Consider the following 25,727-nt stretch of genomic DNA (forward strand, 5'->3'; position numbering starts at 1 on the left):
CTGAATGTCAGGTTCATACAATATCCTTAGTTGTAAGTGGCCTCGTCCTTGGCTGCAGATGTGATCCTGGATATGTACAATCAGCATTTTAATTCATCCCCTAAACATTCACAATAAAGTATTATTGCTTCTCCTATTTTAATTAGTTTTTTCTTAATTGGATTCCTCTTTCAATAGCATGCTGTGTGTTTCATATGCCTATGTTCTATTCTTTTTTTCTTTTTTAAGCCAACCCATCATATATCCCTCCTCCCCAATGTCAGCCTGGGGAGTTTGCCTGCAAGAACAGCCGCTGTATCCAGGAACGTTGGAAGTGTGATGGAGACAATGACTGCCTGGATAACAGCGATGAAGCTCCTGATCTGTGCCGTAAGTTTAGCTATTTTACCACCCGCGACATGACAATACTGTTAGTTTCATAACTTCTTTTGCAGTTCCTCTGTTATTGTTTCTGGAAATGTATTAATGAATTGGCAACTGGGCGTTGCCATTTCCTCTTGTCAATGAAGTGTCTTTCCTGCCTGATACTGTCCCACTGATTGGAATATGTGTAGGGACACATCTCCAACTGGTAACACCCAGATGGAACTTCACATTTCTAGGGGAAAGAACAAAGGAATGTTGCAGAATTGGTATTTCATGGAGAATACATGTATTTATTAAGACAGTCATGCCATGGGTGGTGACCTATTCTCTTTACCAGCGAAATAATACTATATTCAATGAAAAAGGGGAAGATAGGGTACAGGTGCTTCTCACAAAATTAGAATATCATCAAAAAGTTCATTTATTTCAGTTCTTCAATACAAAAAGTGAAACTCATATACAGAGTCATTACAAACAGAGTGATCTATTTCAAGAGTTTATTTCTGTTAATGTTGATGATTATGTCTTACAGCCAATGAAAAGCACAAGTCATTATCTCAGTAAATTAGAATACGGTATAACACCAGCTTGAAAAATTAGTTTCAAATCCGAAATGTTGGCCTACTGAAAAGTATGTTCAGTAAATGCACTCAATACTTGTTGGGTCTGGTGTCTCATCTTCCTTTTGACAATACTCCATAGATTCTCTATGGGGTTAAGGTCAGGTGAGTTTGCTGGCCAATCAAGCACAGTGAGACTGTTGTTTTTAAACCAGGTATTGGTACTTTTGGCAGTGTGGACAGGTGCCAAGTCCTGCTGGAGAATGAACTTTTCATCTCCAAAACGCTTGTCAGCAGAGGGAAGCATGGAGTGCTCTAAAATTTCCTGGTATACGGCTGCGCTGACTTTGGTCTTGATAAAACACATTGGACCTACACCAGCAGATGACATGGCTCCCCAAACCATCACTGATTGAGGAAACTTCACACTAGACCTCAAGCAGCTTGGATTGTGTGCATCTCCACTCATCCTCCAGACTCTGGGACCTTGAGTTTCAAATGAAATGCAAAATTTTCTTTTATCTGAAAACAACACCTTGGAACACTGAGCAACAGTCCAGTTCTTTTTCTCCTTGGCCCAGGTAAGACGCTTCTGGTGTTGTCTATTGGCCATGAGTGGCTTAACACAAGGAATTCCACACTTGTAGCCCATGTCCTGGATATGTCTGTGTGTGGTGGCTCTTGAACCAATGACTCGAGCAGCAGTCCACTCCTTGTGAATCTCCCACAAATTTTTGAATGGCCTTTTCTTAACAATCCTTTCAAGGTTGCTTGTGCGCTTTTTTCTACCACACTTTTTCCTACCACTCAACTTTCCATTGGATACAGCACTCTGTGAACAGCCAGCTTCTTTAGCAGTGACCTTTTGTGGCTTACCCTCCTTGTGGAGTGTGTCAATGATTGCCTTCTGGACATCTGTCAAGTCAGCAGTCTTCCCCATGATTGTGGAGCTACTGAAACAGACTAAGAGACCTTTTTAAACGCTTAGGAAGCCTTTGCAGGTGTTTTTTTGTTAATTCTCCTAATTTACTGAGAAAATTACTTTAGGGTTTTTATTGACTGTAAGCTATAATCTTCAACATTAGCAGAAATAAACACTTGAAATAGATCACTCTGTAATGACTCTATATAATATGAGTTTCACTTTTTTGTATTAAAGAACTGAAATAACTTTTTGATGATATTCTAATTTTGCGAGAAGCACCTATATGTCTGTGCCCACCTTGTGAGCCATGCGAAAAATCTCTGCATAATTTTGTGTCCGGATCTCCCTGGTCGAGGCACCGTGGCAGATGAATTTCATCAGCAGAAGAGTTAGGTTCTGCCCAGCGCTGTGCTTTTTACCTGATGAATACTTTGACTCAAAGTTGAAAATGCGTTAGTCTTAGCACTTTTAACTCCTTCAATTTTATTGGATGCTTTTCTTTTCCTTTTTGTAACTAATAATTAAGCCAATTTGAGAATAGAATCAAGCTCTGTGAAGTCTGATAATACAATCTGACAGCCGCTGATAGAACCGTACACTTCTAAAACTTAATCTATGAGGAGACATGGCAGGATTGCTGACTGGTAGTGATTATGGGGAACGTTTCTCATGGGAGATAGTGATGGCCTTCTGTCAAATATAATGTACGGTATGTATATGTATGTATATTTGTGTGTATATATGTATATGTATGCGTGTGCTCCAGCACTGCCACTACCACATGCACCCAACAGATCCCAGTAGACTTTCATTGGTTCATTAGTGATGTGATAGATGGAGAACGTTGGGCTCTGTACCAGTTTGAGTTCAGGTATGGAGGACTTAAGGTGATTGGGTCAAATAAACAAAATATATCACCAAATATTAATGAAGCCCTTTTTACATATTAATTACCACTGTTTACTACTTATGGAGTATTTAGTCTTTGGCTCATCACAACACTCCAGTTCTTTTGCACTGTGACATCTGGAATGTTATTGATATCCTGCATAGGAGAACAATTATTTGTAATTTTCTGTTTTAATGGGATTCCTGTCCCTCCGGGTGTAATTATCTGGCATGCTAGAGACGCGTGAGGTTCTTAATTGCCATTGCAGACGAAGATGACACGGCAAAGGTTGTGCACCAAAGAGTGTACACGTTGTAGTAATTAAATCTCGTACTCAGGGAAGATTAGTATCCTTTCTGCGTCATGGATATAATGAACTAAAATAAAAACGGTAGGTTGAAAATGATTTCCCAGTGTGCAGGCGCCATCACTTTAGTTTTTAGTTTACTTTCTTTCATCTTGGGTTTTCAGACTATGATGTTGCTCAGAGTTCCCCTCTAAGTTGCTACATACAGATCACAGATCGATGTGCCCCTATGTGATCGGTTTGTTTTTAATGTGTTTGAGTGTTTAGTAAGGCTTCAAAAAATGGATAAAACAAGCATTAATGGGGTTTATTCAGGACGCTTTATGTTAAACAGGTCTAAGAACTAACATTCGGATATTTCCTAATACCTTCCTAATTCCTAATACCTAATACCTGCCTGTTGTGCCCTGCACCTATTTCTGCTGGTTCAGAGTGGTCACAGGCCGCTCCTGCCGGCAATTCAGCATCTGCTGCTAACGTAACATTGACAGAGCAGCCTCTTCTCTTCCCCTCTGCTCTGTTCATGGGAATTGATTGCTTATGTCATGCTCATTGACAGCCGAATCCCTGAAGTTAGGCAGCGGAGAGCCAGCTGTCAGTCAGCATGACATCAGCAGTCACACCCCATCGACAGAGCAGCCCAGAAGAAGAAGAGCTGCTCTGTTGGTGTGGAGCAGCTGAATCACTGGCAGGAGCGGTCAGTGACTACTCTGAGCCTCTATTAGCAACTTCCTGCCTGTTAGTTTGTAAGCCCAAAGTAAAAATATATATATTTTCTATGACAAACCCTTTCATTTGCTTTACCTGCTGCTCTAATGACTCTGCTTGGTTCACCAGTACATGGATGTGTGAGTGACCGCTGCAACCAATCACTGCTGTGCCCAGTGAGTGGCTGCATCTGTCACATGTTCCTGCAATGGAATGTGATTGCTGAAGTTGGGATCGTCAGAGTCCTCTCCATGCTTAAGTAGATGTAATAACAGTACTATACAATATGTAATGATCCTGCCGATTAACAATAATAATAATAGTGTCCCTGGTGGTCTCTTTCAGCAGTAATGGCACATATAGACGACCTCTTTAACCTTTATTAGCTATGAATATGACAGTCTTGGTAGTATATAGTGAAATAAGCTGTGGTTTTCCCAACCAGTTATGTAGCTGGTTATGTGCTGTGGGTTACTATTATTTATGTGACCACTGCAGCCAATCACTGGTGTCATGCTGTGCATTTCAGAATCACTATTGAATCCAGCGATTGGCTGCAGCAGTTACATGACTGATGTATGGCACGCCGCCATATGCAGATCTGGATTAGCGCAGGAAAATTAAAAGGAATTTTGTTATATTACCTAAAATTTATAAAATCCAGAGTAATCCCTGTAAGAAAGTAATGATAAATCTGCTCTAATGTGATATATTAAACATGGTAAATATCGGCTCTGTATTCTGCTGGACATTGTGCAGACCTCAGATATCTAAAATATTTTCTCAAAAGCCATCTTGTTTTTATCAAGATCAACACACTTGTCCGTCTGATCGATTTAAGTGCGAGAATAACCGCTGCATCCCCAACCGCTGGATCTGCGATGGCGACAATGACTGTGGCAATGGAGAAGATGAGTCGAACGCCACATGCTCAGGTGACTATGTCTCATGAAGCACATTGTCTCCAGGCGTTACTGTTTTTTGTCTGTTGGTTGACTTGTCCCCAAACATTCCTCTCTGTGACCCCTCACCCCGAGCCTCCTTCTGCCTTACAGCCCGCACATGCCCTCCTAACCAGTTCTCCTGTGCCAGTGGTCGTTGTATCCCAACCTCTTGGACTTGTGATTTAGATGATGACTGTGGTGACCGTTCTGATGAATCCTCCACATGTGGTGAGTGTTTACTTCTCCTAAAGCAAAGGTGAAAAATTACATTTTGAAATCAAGTGGAAATGATGTAGTAAAATCTACCACAGCCCCATGCAGGCGAGAGTGTCAGTCTCCAGAGAATGAGCCATAACCCGTGAGCTCCGTACATCGCCTTTTATCCATATTGTTATGTATGCTTTTCAAAAATAAAATGTAAGACCTGGAAGAGGAAGGTGAAAGCTCAATCTGAGTCAGACAAAAGCAGGACCCGTCGAAGCACCTGCTGTGCGAAACGGCCGTCGTCCTAGCTCCAACACCGCACCCTCCTGCTTACCTGATGTTGTAACGGATTTTTATCTGGTTATGTTTTCCATTAAAATTCACGCTTTTCACTGCTGAATTGGGGTGAGTGCCGCATATTTTCTTTCTTATGTGTATATACGGACTATTGGATTTCATTTAGTATGCTGAGCACCAATACCCCTTAGCATGCGTGACGCCTAGCACTCTGGATCGTATATTTTTCGTCCTGATTTCTGAAAGTAGTATCGCTCTAGTGCCGTCCTATTCTACATTTCTATGTGACATAGACAAAAGCAGAATCTGCATTTTTTTCCATGGGGAACATGTCATCAGGTTTTTTTTTTCTACTAAGCGGCATGATTTAGGGGCAGAGAGTCAGATTCCAACAATGTTTGTCTTACTTTTCTGCATGCTATCATTTTGATAAAATCACAGTTTTACCTGCCACAGAGCTTCCGGTTCTCTGAATCCTGAGCTCTGTATGACCCCGCCCCCACCACTGATTGGCAGATTTCTGCCTATGCACTGTGTACACAGAAAGCTGCCAAAAAGATGTGGGGGCGGGGTCATACCGAGCTCATGAATACTGTATGGAGAACTACCTGGCAGCAGGTTTACTAGTCGTCTGCTGATAAACAATGATTTTATCAAAACTACAGTAAGCAGCCCATTAATGATACATCGCTGGAATCAGGGTTTCTATCTCTACATTATGCTGCTCTGAAGATTAGGTAGATAAAACCTGTTGGCAGATTCTCTTTAACTTATTTCCCATCGAGCTGATTTGGAAGCAAATTAATGGCCACATCAGGTCTTACGGAGGCTGACGCGCCTGATTTCCTATCTCATTAATGATGGACAGGCCTCACCCCTATTCTTGTATCTTGAGGAGCTGATGCTGATTTTGCCTTTTTATTATATTTTTGTCTTCTTAATATAGTTATTGTATTGGATTCCTTAAAGCTTTCCGTGTTGACACCTTCCCAGAATCACTGACTCGCTCCCCCTATGTCCGAGAAGTCTACCAGTGCAGTTCCTCATTATTTACTATAGAAAATCAATGTTGCTCTGCAATTTGCTATGTTATCTGAGCTGCTAAAGAAGAATGAGAACATTGAAGGGTTTATCTGTATTCCTGAGTGCTGGGGATAGTGTTGGGTTTGGAGCCATCATTCATTTTTATGGATGTGTTCTCTATGCGACAGCCTCTCCCACCTTGTAGTAGAACACAGTGTCAGAGGATTCTTCATTAACTAGTGTTTGCTTTTCTCACAAAGGTTTTAGTAGACCAAGGGTAGGCCCATGTTCCTTCTCATATGGGTTCTCCATCTCCGCTCAATTTCACATCTGAAGGTGAGCGAGGCTGATGAAGTCACATTTCCCGATACCTGCCAGTCACATACACATTTAGGATCTTGCATCTATCGTATTGTAGCTAATAGGACAAACGGACGATACCTGCCAATAATGTACATGACCTGGCCGGTATCTGTAGACATGACATTACTGGCCTCACTCACTTCCATAAGCGTACATGAGCCGAGCTTTACAACAGCCTTGACCAAAAACATTGCTTTTTGCTTACTAAACTTTTCTGTAAGACACAATAATTGGTTGATAACTAAAGACATTGTCTAGCTAAAAAGAAAAATAGTCGACTTCATATATCCTTTATGAGAATTCTGAGGTAATAGATGGGATCCTCTGTACAGTATTGTCCCTAGATTACACAGATTATCCATCAATTAATAGGCATTATGTAACACTTCCCCTGTGGTGGCGCTCAACAGGTTTTAGACTCATATTTTGAGATCTTCCTACACAGCCGATCGTTGAGGTTTTTATATGTGATATTTATTGTGATTAGTTTATAATCTTGAGATACATGGAACAACTAGTAGTGGTCCAACGCAGATGCCCCCCTTATGTTTCAGCTGTGTAATAAATTGGAAATCTTAAAGCATATATTTTGCACTAAGAGTACATACAATTCCGAAATAAGCGCTGTGTAAATGCACATTATTATTTAACACAGGTAGTGGATACCCCCTTCTTAAATGTGGTAGGCTCCTCTTGTAAAATAAAAAAAAACAAAAACAACCCTTGCCTCCCAGCATTGTTTGCATCGGGTTCCTATAACTTTGGCTGCAGCCCTCACATTGTATAACTGTCAAGGGGATATCGCAGTAGATTGGGCCTGAAGATTGCAGCCTCTGGTAACACGAGCTCCTGCCTCCTGCACTTATAAGAGCTACCTCACCATCCTACTAAACAGTTCAGGTTTCCTTGCTGTCATGGCAAGGGTTAATCAGTTCAGTTGATCTACTAGAGCTCTCCATCCTGAATTGTCTCAGCTGTTTTGTGTTGGCCACTCCCCTCTGGTATATATGCTTACCTCTGACACTTGTGAGTTGCCAGTGATAGTCCTACTTCCTGGTTTGGTGGTGAAGGAGTTGGCGGTTGGAGAGTTCCTGAAGATTGCTGTGTAGAGTTTGTTTGCGTGTTCTCCGTTATCTTCTCACTCCTATGCCTTCTCAGTTTCCCACTCTGTTGATTTGTACGTGTATTTGTATGATTGCAGTTTTCTTTTATCCCTGTCTGTTAACCCTATCTATCTGGTTAGTGTTTTCCTCTACACTTCAGCCCCTCATCTACCTGGGTGGGGGAGGGATCAGGTAAGGGTTAAGTTAGGAGCATAGATAGCTACAAGAACTTGGCGTCTCCACCTTCAGGAGTAATCCGGGGAAGGGGATAGAAGAGTGCACCCCTAGTTCAAGGGATCAGATAGGTGCCCAGAGTCCCTTAAGACTACATAACAATAACTATCATTGGCCTCAGATTGGCTGCAGTGCTCACATGCTCTAACAATGCATTGAAGTACCGGGAGACCTGTTCCTGAACTCGTTGTAGCATTGCCACTGCAGGAAGTGAGGTTAAGGGTTTTTCTATTATACACAGTGGTCTACAGCATTTAAGAAGGTGTTGTCCAAGTCCTAGACAACCCCTTTCTTTACAAGCCTTGTGTAACAGTGTTTTATAGATACTTATTATAGCATTGAATCTAATTATGGAGCTTTAGTTTTTATTGCAGCCTTTGTCGTTCACCTTCATCCTACAAAATACCTTGGAGTTTGCCTAATACAGTGTAGTAGGGCTTTGGCTTTCTCTGTAGATCTCCTCATCCCCTGGCCCGCCATCCCAAGTTTCACTCCATCCTCTTTGATGTGTTAATCTGTGACATCTACAGTGCAACTTTATTAGATCTTTCTTACACCACTGTCTCCTGAGGAAACCTCGCTGTGACTTGTTTCAGACTTCCCGCATTCTGAGGCTCCATAAATTGTTTTAATCTGCAACTTTTATTTGTTTGCTTTGTGGTTTCCAAGAATCACACAACAACATACCATACGTTTCTACCAAGGGGCTCAAAGTGCACTCAAGGGGAATATTGATTGAGATATTGTTATAATGTCTTGTGGAAAGGACTAGGGAGACATTTGCTGACAATGTTAAACTGAATGTGTAAGTGGTTGATATCTGTCTGATCGAGATAATGAAAAGCCCCAATACACATTAAGCTAATGGAGGCTGAACCCAATTTTGGCGTTCTGGGCCAACTATCTAAGGGGCATCCTTTCTGTTTTCAACATATGATGCCAGGTGAAATAAGGATCCAGCATGTTCGTTTTCGGACTGCCAATCCTTTTGTTCTTGATGATTAATTGCTCTTGTGTATATAGGAGATATGGTTACCGGTAGAATGATCGGTCAAACAGTCAATCTGCCAACCACTATTTATTGTGCATGAGACCCCTAAGTTCCAGAGAGTGATGTCCCAATAATACATGGCCTAGGTTTTATTCTGGGTTGGGCAGTTTATTCATTTCTGTTGATCTGAGAGGACAGACAGGAATATGGAGCATCATTACATCTTTCATATAGTTGGAGCCTTTGTAGTTTCGGGTTTTAACTTTATCTGGTTATATAGTTTATCCTTATCGGTCAGTGTAAAAATATCGAATATCATAGTCTTGTTGCCATAGGCAAAGTATTGTTGTGGTTTTAGTTTTCCAGGCGTGCTAGAAGATGGGCTTGGCCTGTTATTTTTGCCATGTGGCTACCAGTGCTGTGGAGTCTTGAGTCAGTGTCCATTTTGGTGGAGTCAGAGTTGGAGTCGGTATAAAACGGCCTGACTCCGACTCCTAAAATATATGATAAATTGAGTTCAGTAGTTCAGTGCAGGATGTGCTGCTAATGTTTTCATAAGAATTTGGGAAAGATATAAAATGTCCCATTAATGTCTGTTCTGTTCCCGATCTAAGGATCTCAGCTTTTAGTTGAGATGAATCTGTGCTGCATGTTACCGTATGTACATGCTCAGTAGAGACGCCGTGTTGTCAGAGTCTGAGTCATTGAGTGTGAGTCGAAAGTCAGGGAAATTGATAAGTCTGAGTGCCTGGTTTGGCTCACTGACTCCAGAGCCCTTGTGGCTACCTAGTAACAACGATCCCAATACTATCGCAGTATTGCAGCTTTTGGAGCTGCCCCCATAAATGTTCACTTTTCTTTTGAATGTTTCATTTAAATGATTTGAAAATGATTTTAACTTTTCAATTTTTCCCCACCAGCCTACCCGACATGTTTCCCTCTTACTCAGTTCACCTGCACCAATGGCCGATGTATCAACATAAATTGGCGTTGTGATAATGGTAAGTGATCATTTTCCACAAAGTACTATTCAATATGGGATCTGACTTGACTGATGTCTCCATCATAAATGTCACTGAAGTTAACGGGTAACAGGACGATCAATAAATTGACTTTCTTTTCTTTTACGTTCCACCTTATGCAGATGCTGCTAAGTCTTCCTTGATTGTAATAGGAAAACATTCTTTAAATGGTGCATAAATCATTTGTAAATTAGCATAAAACATTTATGCACTTAGATTGCAATCACCGTGTGAGTTTTGTTGTTCATTACTTCTTGATGCTTTTGGTATATTGCAATACATTTTTTCAAAAAGATAAAGAATAATTACTTCTTTTGTTTAATTATTAATCCACCTTTGCAAAATTATGAATTTTTGTAATATACTTATTTACTCTATCTAGCTTGCACTGCTGTTTTACCTGCCTAGTTAAAGCTTGTTTGATCTAGGCAGTTAAAACAGCAGTGGTGTTTGGGAGAAAAGAGAGCAAAATAAAGAGTGGCTCGTTACTAGAATTACGGGACAAGATATGATGTATGTGTAAATCTACTAGAAGCTTTAAGTAACTTGCTCATGACATAACCTTACCCCTGCAGTCAGTGCAGATCTCCAGTAAAGGACAATCTGCCGTGGGGCATGGTTTTGGCTGCTCCTTTTCCGATAAATGGAGCTTTACATTTGTGTCAGCAGTTACGAGCGGCTATGTATTGAATATTCTAGAGGTTAGGAAGAACTGTAGACTTCAGTCTATAGAATACATAAAAATTCCATATGGCGACTTCTGTGTACTAATTTAAAGCAGATCAATTTGTTAGCATTTATGTAAACCTTTACATATAAGGGATCTATAAACAATGAATTAAAAAAATAACCTTTTTATTTGACTTTCTGTTGGTCAGTTCTTGTTACATTGTTCCATCTGCCTGTGGTCACCCTTGGGTCTTGCCCATGTGTGACATTGCTGCAGTTACTGACCAACACTGGCCAGATATTCCACTAATAACAGTCGCTATGCCCCTGATAACTTACTTTCACAACCCTTCTGCCACTTCTAACACCAGAAGGAGCTTCCTGTTCAGGTGTTAATTCGTACAGGAGAACGTCTTGCAGGAGAACAGCCCACCAGAGTTTGACGCTCTGATCTAGGAGCATGTGTTAGCAAATCCTAGCTATATTATTATGATAGTCCAAGCAGAGAAAAAGAAAAGAAAGTGCACTCACCGGTCTCTTGTGTAATAGTCCTTTATTCGAACATGTGTGGGCACACTTGGAGAGAACGTGTATAAAAAACGACGGCCGTTTCGCGCTACCGCTACCGCGCTTGTGACCCGTAGAAGCGCGGTAGCGCGAAACGGCCGTCGTTTTTTATCCACGTTCTCCCCAAGTGTGCCCGCACATGTTCGAATAAAGGACTATTACACAAGAGACCGGTGAGTGCACTTTCTTTTCTTTTTCTCTGCTTGGATTTTCATAGCTTGTGTTTAAGTGCACCCAGAGTCTGAAGCAGGCTTATAGGGCACAGCAGCGTTTCACAATGGTAATCTTTTATGTACCAAGGCGGTGATACATACGCACAACAGTGCCGTGGATACTCTCCACATTCTGACAATATTATTATGATAGGTGAATATGTTGTTCTATAGTAAATACAGTTTATATTTTAGGCCATTTCTATTTTTCTTTGATTATAAGAACTGGGTAATATACCGTATTTCATTGTTGTGTTTGAAGCCCACTGATCTCTTGTACTTCTCCGATCATTCGATTAAACCATCATTGACTCCGTCCATTCATTTTTGTGCAGTTCATGTTTGTCACCTGTAATTATGTTTTATGTCTGTGATTTCCTCTATTCTGTGTCTTTAATGTCTCGAATGTCTTTGTCTTTGGTTGGTTTCTCTTTGTTTCAGAAAAGGATTGTGGGGATGGCTCTGACGAAAAGAACTGTACAAAGTCTGCCGGTTAGTGCATAGGTCAACATGCACCATCCCGCCAGCTAGGGATATAGCAATGTCTGGAACACTTTTACTCACCCTATATTTTTTAAGAAAGCAGAGTCAGAATCCTGACTTCTTTTTGACTTGAGAAGCTCATCAGACAAGCAGATCCTTCTTTCGTATGTTGTAATGACATTTTAGTCGCCAATAGTTCTACAACATAGATGCAGTTTCTGCTAAATTTGTCCCACCGTTCTCTTGGTACTTGACATTGATTAGCTTCAGAGCTTATTACAGTTAATTGACGTCCCAGCAATACTGCGTCCATTGATGGCGTACAGTATATCCGCTCCAGTCTTCTGCCGATTCTGGGGTCTGATAATAGGTTCTAGGAAAAAAAAACATTTTTTTTGGTACAGGTTAAACAATTAGTAGTCATAATTCTTAACATGGCATCGATAATCTGCAGTTTAAATAATAAAATGTGTTTAGGGACACTATTAGTGAGCTTGATTTCACATTTACCGGAGTACTAAGGACTTTTGCATGTCATGCGCGTCGTGCACTTAGGGACTAATTGCTTTAGCAAAAAAAAAAAAAACTGCCAGATGATTAAAAAAAAAACAAAAAACAGAAAATACGTTTTCTGGATGGCTTGCTATTATTTGCTGCTGCTTACACAGAACATGTGTAGCTATCGCACAGCCACCTCACTTGCTGCCCATTTTAGTTATATTATTCTCCCCTTTCCATATGGTGCATGTAATGATCTATGCAGTTTCTGTGTTCTTTTTCCCTAAATGTAGATATTAGACTTTTTGCCTCTTCTTCTATGTTAGGTTTAGGGCTGGGTTTAGCTTTGCTAATTTAAATCACTTGATTTGACCCGATCACTGACTCCCCAAACTGATCACGTCTCTGATCTGGTTAATGACTATGCTGCTCTGCTTCCATTTTACTACAGCTTTATTTTTTTACTACATGAATTGCTTGGTTTTTCTGTCTATATTTTGTTTTTTTTGCCATTTTTGGAATACTGCAGAATGTTGTGGTTTTTGCCATTTTTGGAGTTCTGCAGAATGCAGTCCTATGACGCTGATGCAAAAACCTTTGTCTGATAACCTGTTTGAACAATACACAATGTAGACAGAGCCAGGAGTATCTTGTAGTAAAAGTTCCTGGCGGGTCTACAGAATAGTCCTCTAAAGGTGAAGTACATGGGCAGTGCCGTCAGCGCCATGTTGGTCTTCTACCTGGATGTTTGTGCTTACTCTTACTTTTTTCTTCCTTTGCAGCTATAACTTTCCTACTTCCTCCTATTATTCTTGCAATTACTATGCCAATAATGGCTTTAATAATGCATACTATTGATCTCGGCCATTTCCAGAGAACCTGCAGGATTGTATATGATTTCTTTTGTTTTGATTTTTTTTTTGCCCATTTATCTATTTCTCTTTCTATTCAGACAATGACTGCGGAGACAACAGTGATGAGGATGGTTGTAGTCACTCCTGTTCCAGCACCCAGTTCAAATGTAACAGTGGCCGCTGCATCCCAGAGCACTGGACCTGTGATGGGGACAATGACTGTGGGGACTACAGCGACGAGACACATGCCAACTGCACCAACCAAGGTGAGAGGTTGGAGAAGTGGCTCAAATGTCATATTTGTCTATAATTGTTAGTACAGCTGATAGAGAAGTGATGCTTATCTTTTCCTCCTTTTTCCTCCATGTTTCCAGCTACTCGACCCCCAGGTGGCTGCCATACAGATGAGTTCCAGTGCCGGCTGGATGGCCTGTGCATCCCTAGCCGCTGGCGCTGTGATGGAGACACAGATTGTATGGATACCAGTGATGAGAAGAACTGCGATGGCGTGACACATGCTTGCGACCCCAATGTCAAGTTTGGCTGCAAGGACTCTGGTGAGGACACGAGATAGGCCGGACACTTGATATGATGCAACTAATTTCTTGGTGCATGTTCTTTGTTTTTAGCAGGGTCCTTTGGAGGAATTACTTCCGTGTCTGTTCAAATGCACCCTTTCTACTTTCATCTTCCCCACACTTTTCCAAGCATATTTTTGAATGATGTTAGTAATTTTATTACATAAGGTTAGGGGCCGAAACAGAGGAGGGTACATTTCAAGAACATTATATGGGCCCTTTACAGTCCAGTAGCTCATCACAATACACCTGCTTCTTTTGTCTGTGACAGAAGTGGCCCCAATGGTATGGCCTAAGGTAACTTATGTATTGGGTCCCTTCCTACGATAACTTGTTCAAGTCCCTGTCTAACGTAACCTGTGTATTGAATCCCTGCCTAAATTAACCTGTGTATTGAATCCCTGTCTAAAGTAAACCTGGGTATAGGGTCTCTGCCCAAGGTAACCTGTGTTTTGGGTCCCTTTTGTGAATTCTGTGGTCAAGCTCCCTCCTGTGGTCATGAGTGATACTTCGGCTGGTTCTGTCTATGAGCTTCCTCTTGTGGATGTGAGTGGGGCTGCGGCTTCTGAGTTTCCTTCCTCAGGTGTCGAGGTTAAGTGGTTAGGTGCTGCTCTATTTAACTCCACCTAGTTCTTTGTTCCTGGCCTCCAGTCAATGTTCCAGTATTGGTCTTGCTTTCTCCTGGATCGTTCTTGTGGCCTGTCTGCCCTGCATAAGCTAAGTTTTGCTTGTGTTACTTTTGTTTGCTATATTTTCTGTCCAGCTTGCTATATTGGTTTTTCTTGCTTGCTGGAAGCTCTGAGACGCAGAGGGAGCACCTCCGTACCGTTAGTCGGTGCGGAGGGTCTTTTTGCGCCCTCTGCGTGGTTATTTGTAGGTTTTTGTGTTGACCGCAAAGCTATCTTTCCTATCCTCGGTCTATTCAGTAAGTCGGGCCTCACTTTGCTAAAATCTATTTCATCTCTGTGTTTGTATTTTCATCTTTACTCACAGTCATTATATGTGGGGGGCTGCCTTTTCCTTTGGGGAATTTCTCTGAGGCAAGGTAGGCTTATTTTTCTGTCTTCAGGGCTAGCTAGTTTCTCAGGCTGTGCCCGAGGCGCCTAGGTCTGGTCAGGAGCGCTCCACGGCTACCTCTAGTGTGGTATGATAGGATTAGGGATTGCGGTCAGCAGAGTTCCCACGTCTCAGAGCTCGTCCTATGTTAGTAACTATCAGGTCACTTGTGTGCTCTTAATCACTAGGTCCATTGTGGTTCTGAATCACCAGTTCATAACAGTACTGGAGGCCCAAAGTACTAATGCTTCTCAATAGAGGGAAAAGAGAAGTTCTGAGACCATTTTTTTTTCTTTGCACTGTGTTTTGTCTTTCTTTTCCCCTTTACATCAGGGTGGTTCAGAACACAGGTGTAGACATGGACATTCAGGGTCTGTCCTCTTTGATGGATAATCTCGCTATAAGTGTACAGAACATTCAAGATTTAGTGGTTCAGAATCCTATGTTAGAACCTAAGATTCCTATTCCTGAGTTATTTTCTGGAGATAGAGCTAAGTTTCTGAATTTCAAAAATAATTGTAAACTATTTCTGGCTTTGAAACCCCGCTCCACTGGTGACCCAGTTCAACAAGTAAAGATCATTATTTCTTTATTACGTGGCGACCCTCAAGACTGGGCATTTTCCCTTGCTCCGGAGATCCTGCATTATGTGATACTGATGCGTTTTTTCTGGCGCACGGGTTACTTTATGATGAACCTAATTCAGTGGATCAGGCAGAGAAAATCTTGCTGGCTCTGTGTCAGGGTCAGGATGAGGTTGAGATATATTGTCAGAAGTTTAGGAAGTGGTCTGTGCTCACTCAATGGAATGAATGTGCTCTGGCAGCGATTTTCAGAAAGGGTCTCTCTGAAGCCCTTAAGAATGTCATGGTGGGATTTCCTATGCCTGCTGGTCTGAATGAGTCTATGTCTTTGGCCATTCAGATCGATCGACGCTTACGTGAGCGTAAAACTGTGCACCATTTGGCGGTATTATCTGAGCATAAACCTGAGCCTATGCAATGTAATAGGACTTTGACTAGAGCTGAACGGCAAGAACACAGACGTCGGAATGGGCTGTGTTTTTACTATGGTGATTCCACTCATGCTATCTCCGATTGTCCTAAGCGCACTAAGCGGTTCGCTAGGTCTGCCACCATTGGTACGGTACAGTCGAAATTTCTTTTGTCCGTTACTTTGATCTGCTCTTTGTCATCCTATTCTGTCATGGCATTTGTGGATTCAGGCGCTGCCCTGAATTTGATGGACTTGGAGTTTGCTAGGCGTTGTGGGTTTTTCTTGGAGCCCTTGCAGCATCCTATTCCATTGAGAGGAATTGATGCTACGCCTTTGGCCAAGAATAAGCCTCAGTATTGGACCCATCTGACCATGTGCGTGGCTCCTGCGCATCGGGAGGATATTCGCTTTTTGGTCTTGCAGAATCTGCATGATGTGGTCGTGTTGGGGTTGCCATGGCTACAAGTCCATAACCCAGTATTGGATTGGAAATCAATGTCTGTGTCCAGCTGGGGTTGTCAGGGGGTACATGGTGATGTTCCATTTCTGTCTATTTCATCATCCACCCCTTCTGAGGTCCTAGAGTTCTTGTCAGATTACCGGGATGTATTTGATGAGCCCAAGTCCAATGCCCTACCTCCGCATAGGGATTGTGATTGTGCTATCGATTTGATTCCTGGTAGTAAGTTTCCTAAAGGTCGACTGTTTAATTTGTCTGTACCTGAGCACGCCGCTATGCGGAGTTACGTAAAGGAATCCTTGGAGAAGGGTCATATTCGCCCGTCGTCGTCGCCATTGGGGGCAGGGTTCTTTTTTGTGGCCAAGAAGGATGGTTCGTTGAGACCTTGTATTGATTACCGCCTTCTAAATAAAATCACAGTCAAATTTCAGTACCCCTTGCCGCTGCTGTTTGATTTGTTTGCTCGGATTAAGGGGGCTAGTTGGTTCACCAAAATAGATCTTCGTGGTGCGTATAATCTTGTGCGTATAAAACAGGGCGATGAATGGAAAACAGCATTTAATATGCCCGAGGGCCATTTTGAGTACCTGGTTATGCCATTCGGGTTTTCCAATGCTCCATCAGTGTTTCAGTCCTTTATGCATGACATCTTCCGAGAGTACCTGGATAAATTCCTGATTGTATACTTGGATGATATTTTGGTCTTCTCGGATGATTGGGAGTCGCACGTGAAGCAGGTTAGAATGGGGTTCCAGGTCCTGCGTGCGAATTCTTTGTTTGTGAAGGGGTCAAAGTGTCTCTTTGGTGTTCAGAAGATTTCATTTTTGGGTTTCATTTTTTCCCCTTCTACTATCGAGATGGACCCTGTTAAAGTTCAGGCCATTTATGATTGGACTCAGCCAACATCTCTGAAGAGTCTGCAAAAGTTCCTGGGCTTTGCTAATTTTTATCGTCGCTTCATCAATAATTTTTCTAGTATTGCTAAACCGTTGACTGATTTAACCAAGAAGGGTGCTGATGTGGTCAATTGGTCTTCTGCTGCTGTGGAAGCTTTTCAGGAGTTGAAGCGTCGTTTTTCTTCTGCCCCTGTGTTGTGCCAGCCAGATGTTTCGCTCCCGTTCCAGGTCGAGGTGGATGCTTCTGAAATTGGAGCAGGGGCTGTTTTGTCGCAAAGAAGTTCCGATGGCTCAGTGATGAAACCGTGTGCCTTCTTTTCCAGGAAGTTTTCGCCTGCTGAGCGTAATTATGATGTTGGCAATCGAGAGTTGCTGGCCATGAAGTGGGCATTCGAGGAGTGGCGTCATTGGCTTGAAGGAGCTAAGCATCGCGTGGTGGTCTTGACTGATCACAAGAACCTGACTTATCTCGAGTCTGCCAAACGGTTGAATCCTAGACAGGCTCGTTGGTCGCTGTTTTTCTCCCGTTTTGACTTTGTGGTTTCGTACCTTCCGGGCTCTAAAAATGTGAAGGCGGATGCCCTGTCTAGGAGTTTTGTGCCCGACTCTCCGGGTTTGCCTGATCCGGCGGGTATTCTCAAAGAGGTGGTGATTTTGTCTGCCATCTCCCCTGATTTGCGGCGGGTGCTGCAAAAATTTCAGGCTAATAGACCTGACCGTTGCCCAGCGGAGAAACTGTTTGTCCCTGATAAATGGACGAGTAGAGTTATCTCTGAGGTTCATTGTTCGGTGTTGGCTGGTCACCCTGGAATCTTTGGTACCAGAGATTTGGTGGCTAGATCCTTTTGGTGGCCGTCTCTGTCGCGGGATGTGCGTTCGTTTGTGCAGTCCTGTGGGATTTGTGCTCGGGCTAAGCCCTGCTGTTCTCGTGCCAGTGGGTTGCTTTTGCCCTTGCCAGTCCCGAAGAGGCCCTGGACACATATCTCTATGGATTTTATTTCGGATCTCCCCATCTCTCAAAAAATGTCGGTCATTTGGGTGGTTTGTGATCGCTTCTCTAAGATGGTCCATTTGGTACCCTTGTCTAAATTGCCTTCCTCCTCCGATTTGGTGCCATTGTTCTTCCAGCATGTGGTTCGTTTACATGGCATTCCGGAGAACATCGTTTCTGACAGAGGTTCCCAGTTTGTTTCGAGGTTTTGGCGAGCCTTTTGTGCTAGGATGGGCATTGATTTGTCTTTTTCCTCGGCTTTCCATCCTCAGACAAATGGCCAGACTGAACGAACCAATCAGACCTTGGAAACATATCTGAGATGTTTTGTTTCTGCTGATCAGGATGATTGGGTGTCCTTTTTGCCTTTGGCTGAGTTCGCCCTTAATAATCGGGCCAGCTCGGCTACTTTGGTTTCGCCGTTTTTCTGCAATTCTGGTTTCCATCCTCGTTTCTCTTCAGGGCAGGTTGAGTCTTCTAACTGTCCTGGTGTGGATATTGTGGTGGATAGGTTGCAGCAGATTTGGACTCATGTAGTGGACAATTTGACATTGTCCCAGGAGAAGGCTCAACGTTTCGCTAACCGCAGGCGCTGTGTGGGTCCCCGACTTCGTGTTGGGGATTTGGTTTGGTTGTCATCTCGCTATATTCCTATGAAAGTTTCCTCTCCTAAGTTTAAGCCTCGTTTCATTGGTCCGTATAGGATTTCTGAGGTTCTTAATCCTGTGTCTTTTCGTTTGACCCTTCCAGCTTCTTTTTCCATCCATAACGTATTCCATAGGTCATTGTTGCGGAGATACGTGGCACCTGTGGTTCCATCCGTTGATCCTCCTGCCCCGGTTTTGGTTGAGGGGGAGTTGGAGTATATAGTGGAGAAGATTTTGGATTCTCGTATTTCGAGACGGAAACTCCAGTACCTGGTTAAGTGGAAGGGTTATGGTCAGGAAGATAATTCCTGGGTCTTTGCCTCTGATGTTCATGCTGCCGATCTGGTTCGTGCCTTTCATTTGGCTCATCCTGGTCGGCCTGGGGGCTCTGGTGAGGGTTCGGTGACCCCTCCTCAAGGGGGGGTACTGTTGTGAATTCTGTGGTCAATCTCCCTCCTGTGGTCATGAGTGATACTTCGGCTGGTTCTGTCTATGAGCTTCCTCTGGTGGATGTGAGTGGGGCTGCGGCTTCTGAGTTTCCTTCCTCAGGTGTCGAGGTTAAGTCGTTAGGTGCTGCTCTATTTAACTCCACCTAGTTCTTTGTTCCTGGCCTCCAGTCAATGTTCCAGTATTGGTCTTGCTTTCTCCTGGATCGTTCTTGTGGCCTGTCTGCCCTGCATAAGCTAAGTTTTGCTTGTGTTACTTTTGTTTGCTATATTTTCTGTCCAGCTTGCTATATTGGTTTTTCTTGCTTGCTGGAAGCTCTGAGACGCAGAGGGAGCACCTCCGTACCGTTAGTCGGTGCGGAGGGTCTTTTTGCGCCCTCTGCGTGGTTGTTTGTAGGTTTTTGTGTTGACCGCAAAGCTATCTTTCCTATCCTCGGTCTATTCAGTAAGTCGGGCCTCACTTTGCTAAAATCTATTTCATCTCTGTGTTTGTATTTTCATCTTTACTCACAGTCATTATATGTGGGGGGCTGCCTTTTCCTTTGGGGAATTTCTCTGAGGCAAGGTAGGCTTATTTTTCTGTCTTCAGGGCTAGCTAGTTTCTCAGGCTGTGCCCGAGGCGCCTAGGTCTGGTCAGGAGCGCTCCACGGCTACCTCTAGTGTGGTATGATAGGATTAGGGATTGCGGTCAGCAGAGTTCCCACGTCTCAGAGCTCGTCCTATGTTAGTAACTATCAGGTCACTTGTGTGCTCTTAATCACTAGGTCCATTGTGGTTCTGAATCACCAGTTCATAACAGGTCCCTGCCCAAGGCAACCTGTGTGTTGGGTTCCTGCCCAACGTAACCTGTGTGTTAGGTCCCTGCACAAGGTGTCCTGTGTGTTTGGGTCCCTGCCCAAGGTGGTAACCTGTGTGTTTGGGTCCCTGCCCAAGGGGTAACCTATGTGTTTAGGTCCCTGCCCAAGGGGTAACCTTTGTGTTTGGGTCCCTGCCCAAGAGGATAACCTGTGTGTTAGGGTCCCTGCCCAAGGAGGTAACCTGTGCGTTAGGGTCCCTGCCCAAGGGGGTAACCTTTGTTTTTGGGTCCCTGCCCAAGGGGATAACCTGTGTGTTTGGGTCCCTGCCCAAGGGTGTAACCTGTGTGTTTGGGTCCCTGCCCAAGGGGGTAACCTGTGTGTTGGGTCCCTGCCCAAGGGGGTAACCTGTGTGTTTGGGTCCCTGCCCAAGGGGGTAACCTGTGTGTTTGGGTCCCTGCCCAAGGGTGTAACCTGTGTGTTTGGGTCCTTGCCCAAGGGGGTAACGTGTGTGTTGGGTCCCTGCCCAAGGGGGTAACCTGTGTGTTTGGGTCCCTGCCTAATGTAACCTTTTTATTGGATTTAGCAGTGTTTTATATGTTTTTCTCCTTGCAACAGTTAATTTTCTTCTGGGTTTTATAGCACTGATATGTATTCTGTTACCACAGCACGGTGTATCAGTAAAGCCTGGGTGTGTGATGGTGATACCGACTGTGAGGATCATTCTGATGAAGAGAACTGCGATATGCTGGTCTGTAAACCTCCATCTCACACGTGTGCACAAAATACGTCCATCTGCCTACCTCCTGAAAAGCTGTGTGATGGCATCAATGACTGTGGAGATGACTCTGATGAAGGAGACCTTTGTGGTGAGTCCCTTTTCCTGATGATGTTCTTTTATTGCTTGCATTTTCGTCATTCAGAGCCTATAAAATGTGGACATTAGGCATGTAGAGATGCTAGTTAACATTGTACAACCCATTGGCATCACTTGGAAAGTATAATATATACTGTAGATCCAATAGCAATATATAGGAACCATTCATCAAAGTCTCACACGAGGGTTTCTTCAAGCCCAAGGCCTTCAGTGGCCTTTGGTGGTCTCGTGCAGTCTACTTCTGCAGTACCTCAGAATCCAATGCTTGGTGGCAGAAGTGACGTGTTGAGAACGGGATTTCACCACTCCAGTTCTGTCAACAAATTTCTGTTGAGTGGCGGTGAGACGGCACTGAAGTGCAGTGGCTTCAGAAAGTAATAGTAATTATGGTGTTATTATGGTGTTATTGCCCAGTACTTCTTTAAATGGGCAACTTCTTTAAAGATTTCAAAAGAGTGATTGAAATCTATGGCAAGCTGCTGGGAAAATTCAGTTTTTGCTAAATTCCCTGTGTGGTGGCCTATGGCCATCGGCTTGGCTCATCTGCAACTCGGAAGCGAGTGGTGCCGAGCAACACCTAGAATTTGCCTTTTTCACTACCCTAAGGTCTCCTTGTTTCCTTTGTACAGCACACATATGTGGAGCTGGCACATAATTAACATTACACTGTTTATACTGAAGACGTCCGCCAGTTGCTGTTCTCTGTTTTAACCTCTGTTGTCCCACACATCTCTCTTAAACAGATCAATGCTCCTTAAACAATGGTGGATGTAGTCACAACTGTACGGTGGCCCCTGGTGAGGGCATCGTGTGTTCCTGCCCACTGGGGATGGAGACCGGACCTGATAACAAGACCTGTCAGATCCATAACTACTGCCCCAAGCATCTTAGCTGCAGCCAGAAGTGTGAGCAGGAGAAGTTTACTGTCAAGTGCTCTTGTTACGATGGCTGGATCCTGGAGCCCGACCATGATACCTGCAAGAGTCTAGGTGTGTATACACGTAAATGATTGGGCCGGTACCGTACACATATTTAAAGGCAATTTGTCTGAACGATCCACCCTCTCCCTCAAATGTCATCCAAATGTATTTTTATTTATAATGCTTTTCTTATATAGCACCTTCATATTCCACAGTGCTTTACAGGCATTATCATCTCTGCCCCTGCTGGGGCTCACAGTATAAAATTTCTATCAGTATGTCTTTGGAGTGTGGGAGGAACCCGGAGGAAACCTATGCAAACACGGGGAGAACATACAAACTCCTTACAGATGTTGTTTTTGGTGGGAATTGAACCCAGGATCCCGGTGCTGCAAACCAACAGTGCTAACTACTGAGTCACATAATTTCCAAAGCAATTTGTTTACCCCTGACTGAAAAATCGCTGTTTTAATTTATATGCAAATGAGGCTTAAGTGCTTTGGGTGTGATCAGAGCAATTTGAAAACTTGTGCCTCACTGGCTCTATTTCCCGCCTGGCCCCACCTCCTCTGTTTGACTGACAGCTTACTGGCTTGACAGCTGTACATCTGCGAACTGTCAATCAAGCAGAGAAAGCTGAGGGTGATCACTTAGGTTCCTGCTCCTGGCACCCCTGTCAAAGAGCTGATGGTGCTGGGGGGAGCTGTAGTCGGTCAGGTATTTTCCTTGCAGTGGCCACTGCTGGACAAATGCAGTACTATTTAGTGGCTAATCAAATAACCTCTAGAGCAACCTGTCCTTAACCCCTTCATGACCGTGAGATTTTTCGTTTTTCCGTGTTCGTTTTTCACTCCCCTCCTTCCCAGAGCCATAACTTTTTTATTTTTCCGTCAATTTGGCCATGTGAGGGCTTATTTTTTGCGGGACGAGTTGTACTTTTGAACGACGTCATTGGTTTTACCATGTCGTGTACTAGAAAACGGGAAAAAAATTCCAAGTGAGGTGAAATTGCAAAAAAAGTGCAATCCCACACTTGTTTTTTGCTTGGCTTTTTTGCTAGGTTCACTAAATGCTAAAAATGACCTGCCATTATGATTCTCCAGGTCATTACGAGTTCATAGACACCTAACATGACTAGGTTATTTTTTACCTAAGTGGTGAAAAAAAATTCCAAACTTTGCTAAAAAAAAAAAAATTGTGCCATTTTCCGATACTCGTAGCGTCTCCATTTTTCATGATCTGGGGTCGGATAAGGGCTTATTTTTTGCGTGCCGAGCTGGCGTTTTTAATGATTCCAATTCGGTGCAGATACGTTCTTTTGATCTCCCGTTATTGCATTTTAATGCAATGTCGCGGCGACCAAAAAAACTTAATTCTGGCGTTTCGATTTTTTTCTCGTTACGCAGTTTAGCGATCAGGTTAATGCTTTTTTTTTATTGATAGATCGGGCAATTCTGAACGTGGTGATACCAAATATGTGTAGATTTGAGGTTTTTTTTATTGATTTATTTTGATTGGGCGCGAAAGGGGGGTGATTTAAACTTTTACATTTTTTTTTTTTTTCACATTTTTTTTTACTTTTTTTTTTTTTACTTTTGCCATGCTTCAATAGCCTCCATGGGAGGCTAGAAGCAGGCACAGCACGATCGCCTCTGCTACATAGCAGCAATCTGCTGTTCGCTGCTATGTAGTAGAAAATCAGGTGTGCTGTGAGCGCCGACCAGTTAATTTTAACGTTGATTTGAATCAATACATCTTGTAATAATAATAATTTTCACAATTGGATGTGTTTAAAAAAAAGTTCCTGTGCTGAGATAATCTTATAAATGTGTCCCTGCTGTGTCCTGTGTAATGGCCGTGTCTGACCGTACAAGAACATGGTCTGATGATACCACAGCTCCTGGGCAGGGGAGGAAGCAGAAGAGGATACAGACATTACAGCAGGGGATCACAGCTGATTCTTTCTGTGAGGTAAAACATTTCCTTAGCTGTTTTTAAAAAAATGTTTTACCTCAAAGTAAGAATCAGGGCCGCATGGGATCACATCTGTCTGTATCCTCTCTTTTGCTTCCTCTCCTGCCCTGGAGGTATAATCAGACACCGCCATTACACAGCACAAAGCAGGGACACATAAGATTGTCTCAACATAGCAAACACATTCAATGTTGAAAATTATTGTTCCAAGATCTGTTGATAAATATCAACTTTTTTGTGGGGAAAACCCCTTTAAGGCTTCTTTTACACATACCAAGTTTTTTGCAACCAGTTACGGTCTGCTGCAATAACGGATCGCAAAAAACTTGCGGATTGCTGTTTTACGGGTTTCCACTACTATGGAAATAGTATTGGGGGAAAAAAAACGGCGTTTCGCAAAACCGGAAGTCACGGTGCACCACAAAAACAAGCTTCCGTTGTTTTTGCGGCCCCATTGATTTTCAATGGGGGCCGTGAAAAAGATCGAGCAGGCTCGATCTTTTTTTATGTCCGTAAATACGGCCCATACGGCGCACCGTGAAATTGTGGTCCGTTTAGAAATCTATTGGGACCTCAAAAACGGGCTGCAAAACAACGGTATGTGTAAAAGAAGCCTTAAGAGAGGTTCTCCGTGGTAACACAAAACCCATTCTGAATGAAGTAAGTACACAGGACACCGATGTATGGAGAATAATGGCCATGGTGCTTATTTATGGTAACTGAGATAACCATAATAACTTTTAAATTAAATAACCATAACACCAATAAATTCCTCATATAAATACTCCAATCCACCCGGAAAATACTGGGTGATTTTCCCTCAAACATCACAGCATAAAACAGAGTATTAAAAAAGGGGGCGGTGGGGTGGGATCTTAATTCTTCTGACAGGATGTGAAGCATAACTGACAGCCTGTCCTTGTGTATTTTTGCACATCTCCTTTCTTCAAAATGTCCAATCCAAAGCCTTAAAAAGGGCGCAAAGAGCAACCAGACAGAACTGGACAGAACCTGCTCATGGAGAATACCACAGCTTACTGTTAATGACCTTGTGACCTATAATAAAAAGATTTCACCTCAGAAGTATGGACCCATACAAACTGCAGACTTAAATGATTTATAAAGGACTGTGTTACCATGAGACCCCCGTTTCATCTGCGCTTCCGGGGGGTCACACCTGTATAATATCTGTATTCCTTAGCGAGGCATTTGTACTAAAGTTTTCTGCACGAGACATCCCTCTTTTAAAAGGGTTGTGTGGTCCAAATCGGTAAGTCCGTGTGCTGCAAGGATTCTCCGGTTTCTGAGTCGGGACTGGAGCGTATGTAGGAGTTATGCATATTCCCAGTCAGAGCCCATCCAGTGGACGCGGCCTTGCTCTGGCCCGGGAGTATGTATAACTCATACATACCTTCTGGACCCTGCCCAGAAACCAGCGAATCCCCGCAGTACACAGTGTGTGCGCTGCGGGGGTTCAAAAGTCTGCAGTCTCACAGAGTGACTGCACACTTAGGCTATGTGCACACGTTGCGGATTAGCCTAAGGAATTTTTTGTGCGGATTCTGCATCTCTTGGCAGAAAACGCAGGTGCGGATTTGTCGCATTTTTTTGTGCGGATTTACTGCGGATTTTGTGCGGATTTCTTTCGTTTTTTACCCCTGCGTATTTCTATAATGGAATGGGTACAAAAACGCTGCAGATCCACAAAAAAGAAGTGACATGCTACTTCTTTTAATCCGCAGGGTTTTCGCACGGAAATTTCCACACCATTAGCACAGCGGGGTTTTTCTCTCATCAATTTACATTGTACTGTAAATCACTTGCGGATCTGCAGCGTTTCTGCACCGCAAAAAAAACGCTGCGGATCCGCAGG

At 43.2% G+C, this 25,727-nt stretch overlaps 1 protein-coding gene across 2 annotated transcripts in view; it reads left to right on the top strand.

Annotated features, from left to right (window-relative positions):
- The window catches only part of LRP1 (LDL receptor related protein 1), a 439,205-nt gene that overhangs the window by 247,374 nt on the left and 166,104 nt on the right, over positions 1–25,727 (top strand). The window contains exons 16-24 of one of the 2 annotated variants that reach the window (XM_069758543.1): positions 229–369; positions 4,565–4,690; positions 4,811–4,927; positions 9,835–9,915; positions 11,826–11,876; positions 13,318–13,485; positions 13,594–13,776; positions 20,752–20,952; positions 21,704–21,949. In XM_069758543.1, coding sequence (XP_069614644.1) covers positions 229–369; positions 4,565–4,690; positions 4,811–4,927; positions 9,835–9,915; positions 11,826–11,876; positions 13,318–13,485; positions 13,594–13,776; positions 20,752–20,952; positions 21,704–21,949 — 1,314 coding nt within the window. The remainder of the gene's footprint in view (positions 1–228; positions 370–4,564; positions 4,691–4,810; positions 4,928–9,834; positions 9,916–11,825; positions 11,877–13,317; positions 13,486–13,593; positions 13,777–20,751; positions 20,953–21,703; positions 21,950–25,727) is intronic. The other variant, XM_069758544.1, reaches the window with a different exon arrangement.

Source organism: Ranitomeya imitator, chromosome 3 (assembly GCF_032444005.1).
Source record: "Ranitomeya imitator isolate aRanImi1 chromosome 3, aRanImi1.pri, whole genome shotgun sequence".
Taxonomy (NCBI): Eukaryota; Metazoa; Chordata; class Amphibia; order Anura; family Dendrobatidae; genus Ranitomeya; species Ranitomeya imitator.